This window comes from Egretta garzetta, unplaced genomic scaffold (genome assembly GCF_000687185.1).
Source record: "Egretta garzetta isolate BGI_Z169 unplaced genomic scaffold, ASM68718v1 scaffold373, whole genome shotgun sequence".
Taxonomy (NCBI): Eukaryota; Metazoa; Chordata; class Aves; order Pelecaniformes; family Ardeidae; genus Egretta; species Egretta garzetta.
Window position 1 is genome coordinate 1,782,648 of NW_009259184.1, and position 4,053 is coordinate 1,786,700.

Here is a 4,053-nt window from a genome sequence, read left to right on the forward strand (position 1 = left end):
CGGCGCCGCTGAACGGCGCCAGGCTCGGTGAGGGCCTGCGGGGGTGCGGGCTGGGCTGAGCGGGACATCGCTTGCTGACTGTGCCATGAGACACGAGTTGAGTCCAGAAGCTCTATCAGTTACAGAGAGTTTTCACTACGACCATTAATGTCATCTCTGGTGCGTACGAGACGCTGCTGGCTTCTGAGGCGGGGTTGGTTTTTTGTGTCCCCGTCTACTCTCTTTAACTAATCCTGGTGTACCTGCAGGCAAAGGAAGCTTGTGTGTATGCGATATGTGTATGTACGTAGGGGATACAGGCATAGAGGTGTGTATGTGGCCCCACTTTTTGGCTGGTGCCTGGGGACTTACCTCCTCTTCTTTTTTGAGGTGAAACCCATGCCTCAGCTGAAGAAAATTAAGGGACGGGTAGCCCAGGTTCCTTGTCAGGATAATGCTGAGAATTATCATGAGGGCTTTTACTCCTGCTGACCCTCTGTGTATTTCTGTGTTACCACAGTTTTGCTTGCCTGGAGGAGTTGCCCTGGTTATGACCTGGTTGAACACTTACTGAATTGCTGGGCGGATTACATTCTCTGAAGGGTTTCATGGTTGTCCCTTCTTGCTGAACAGCTAAGAGGATTATATCCTGCACTGTAGGTTTGTTCTGAGTTGCAGCAGTAATAAGCCATGGAGGAGAAGAGCAGACTTAGCTGAACGGGACTGTGTGGGAGGCCTTCTGGTATCCTCCTTGGGATATTCCACCTTCCACTGCTGTGCACACCAGCCAAGTATGGGACAAGTGTATGGTTAGGGTCATGGATGATTTCCAACAGGCACACGGATCCCGTCTGTGTTAGGATGTCTGCAGGCTAGTGTTGGGTGTAAGCTGGTTGTCCCACAGCGTCTGAATAGTCAGTGAAGAGAACAGTTGCCGCCAGCACATCATTCTTCCTTCCTGTTTTCAGATAAGGACAGGTATCAGTTGGAATTTCAGCTGGCTTGAACTGTTGTACTGATTGTATCTGGTTCTAAAAATCAGGCTAAAAATAAGGTGTGGGATTTCTGAAGTAATCGGCACCATTGCAAAAATCAATCCTAAATTATTTTCATGGTGTTTGTTAGTTTTAATGACGCTAAGTTCTTCTGCTCTGCCTATAGGTTGTCCACCATGAGGAAGCTTCCTTCTGTTCTGGCTAGGACACTCACTTCTGGGACCAGTGGCTCCCCAGTGCTTCCTGACATGTCGGAAGGTAAAAAAACTGGCTGTACTTCGGAAGATTTAAAAGCATTTCTAAGGAGTTTATTCTTTCGGGTGGTAGCCCTTCATGTGTTAATAAGGTCTGGGTAATGGACACACCCTTGACTGTTAGCTCATAGTCTAAGTGTTTAGGAGGTAGCACAAAACAACAGTGTGTTTGGAAATTAATGGCAACAAATATGCATAATCACTGAAGTTGCAGATTTAGGGGCTTGTCTGGTTCTGTAATCTTGGAATAGTGTGTGATTCTTTTCTGGAGGGACAACTGCTTCTCAGGCTGGCTCTAGATAGAAAGTCAACGTAGTACAGACAGGTACTGTGACGGCTGGGGAGGATGGCCAAAAAATGGAGTAACTGAGTGGAAATAATGTCTTAGAAAACTTTTAATGTGCCGATACTGTGAATTTTGTGAATTCAGCGAAATCTTTTAATCAGATCAGCAGCATTGCTTCATTAAAATGCTCTTGTCAATAGAGCTTTGTGTTGAAGGGTTGTTTTAGCGCTCTAGTAGTAATAAGACATAATGTTCCTGTTTCAGAAGCTTTTAAAGAAGTTTTCTTGCATTCTAATCCCATGTACTGAGAAAAAGGGAGGAGGAGAAGGGCTGGAGCCAGGTACAAACAATTCCTTCGTGGAGTTCTGCTTGTTTCTGAGATCTTCTTTTTCCCTTTGTTCTCTAAATGGTAACCATAGGTTATCCAGAAAAAGAGAAAATTAGGTTATTTGTTGTCAGAGAACTTTTTTCATTGTTGTTAAGAAATAGTAATTTGGGAGGTTGAAGGAGAGAAGCAAGGGTACAGAATATTGCATACTTGCAAATATTACCCTGTGCTTTTATTTGGATGTTTGGTAATGATGCCACCTAGAAGGCCAGTAAAAATAGTGAAGCAGTGAGGCCATCCTGGCCTTGCCTCTGATTTGTTTCCAAGGAATATAGTATTTTTTTTGGACCATAATAACTAAATATTTGAGATTCTGTTCCAAAATTGCAACATTTAAATAATGGTATACAAACTTTTGCTGATACGTGAACTAGTTTCCTTTAACTTGGTACCCATGCTTTCACAAACCACCAAACACTTAGTAGCTTTTCACATGCTTCCTCCCGAGTTTGGGTCCCAGTTGTGAGTGCCCTCACTTCTTCCATGGCTCTCCCAGAGGCTACACCAAGCAGGACTTTGGAAGTTTCCTCTGAGATAACTCTCATCCCGCTTCCTGGAAAATACCCCAGATACTCTTTCCAAATTTAATACTGTTTGTTAACGGTACATGGTAGCACCAAGCTTGAAACACCGGTTGGAATTACACTGCAAGCAGATGCTACACAGTGATGACAGTAGACAAAGGAACTGGAAAGCTGGCTTTGAAGGAAAGGATGAACTCAGCTGAAAACACAAAGATACTGACTAGGTCAGGCAAGCACAGGTTGCCTACAGTTGCTTACTAAAATTAAGGAACATGTGCGTAAATGGTACTCAAGCAGGTAGAATAATCAGGCAAGCCCTTAATAGATGTAATTTGCATTTTTTTTTTTAATTGTTAATCTAACCTGTGTTTTCCACTCCACAGGACACTTACCCATTCATGTGAATAATGGTGTGTTGTGGTAATCTGTACATATTTTAATATTTGCTATAACGCTAAACTTACTCAGCTACTGTTTTTCCTTATGTCAGCATTTGTGAAAAATGAAATGCTATTCTTCTTCTCTGTCAACTTGCTTAAAGCCTCTTTGCCTTCAGTGAATGGCTCTGATCTTTTTTGTGGGAATACTGTTGTACTAGATCTCTGTTCGCACACTACTTCTGGTGGTGTGCTGGATAATACATTTCTAAGAGGCTTGTGGGATACAAAATCTCTTACATAGCAACTCCTGCAGTACATAGCTTCATTTTAGACATTTGAATCTGCATCTTTCACTGAAGTCTGGACCAAGCTCTATAGGAACACTGGTGGTAAAATACATCCTAGTGGTCTACCTGAACCTGGATACAGCCTGGGGAGGCACGAGCAGAAGGGGGTATGGATCTCATGGGCAGAGATGCATGCAGTGACCTTGTCCAGCTGCCCTCGTGTCTTTCGTCACAGCACAGTGCAAGTAAACGGAGGCCCTGCTGCTCTGGCATTAATGGTCCACTGACCATGGTTAGGAGATACTGTGAAATATGTGATGCGGTAATGATGGATAAAACCCATTTGCTGCAATTGTTTTGTACATCTAAGACGTTTGCCAAATGAGAAAAAAGTTAATGGATTTTTATGCTTAATTACTTAAATTTCTGTTGTAAAATAATATCTAGAAGAGCAATATAGTTTTCCCGGTGAAAAAAGAGAAAAATTATGTACTTAAGAGCCTGTAAAATGGACTGGGTTTAGTTTGGCAAAATTTTAGAAACGCTTTTACGCTTTGTCCTTTTATTGTTAAAATAATGTGGTCTCAGCCTGGCAAATATTTACCTGTATGCCTAAAATGGAAATCAGAAGTCTTAAATGGGACTAACAGTGTACATACATGTTTGCAGGTGTGGACCTGAGATTTTTTTTCAGAGTTTTTTACTTCTTTGGAGTTGAAATGGAAGATGAACCTAGTTTAAGCAAAGAGGAAGTGCTGTTTATTCCCCCTCCATCCCAGCACAGTCTGCACACTGTTGGAAAATTGAGGTTTTGTGTTCTAGAAGCTGTTAACAGTGTTTCTGCTAACACTGTATTGATTGAATGCTTGTTATGGCAGCTTCACAGGTGGGGGCACGAGTAACAGGAAAGTAGTACCTGCTCTGTGAACAAGCCTGCTGCTTCCTAAGAAAAAAAGAATC

At 42.5% G+C, this 4,053-nt stretch overlaps 1 protein-coding gene across 6 annotated transcripts in view; it reads left to right on the top strand.

Annotated features, from left to right (window-relative positions):
* Positions 1-4,053, top strand: part of ACOT9 (acyl-CoA thioesterase 9) — a 22,014-nt gene that overhangs the window by 1,670 nt on the left and 16,291 nt on the right. The window contains exons 1-3 of one of the 6 annotated variants that reach the window (XM_035891288.1): positions 7-159; positions 1,141-1,232; positions 2,810-2,836. In XM_035891288.1, the coding sequence (XP_035747181.1) occupies positions 1,151-1,232; positions 2,810-2,836 (109 nt within the window). In that variant the 5' untranslated portion in view covers positions 7-159; positions 1,141-1,150. The other 5 variants (XM_035891287.1, XM_035891290.1, XM_009635697.2 and 2 more) reach the window with 5 other exon arrangements.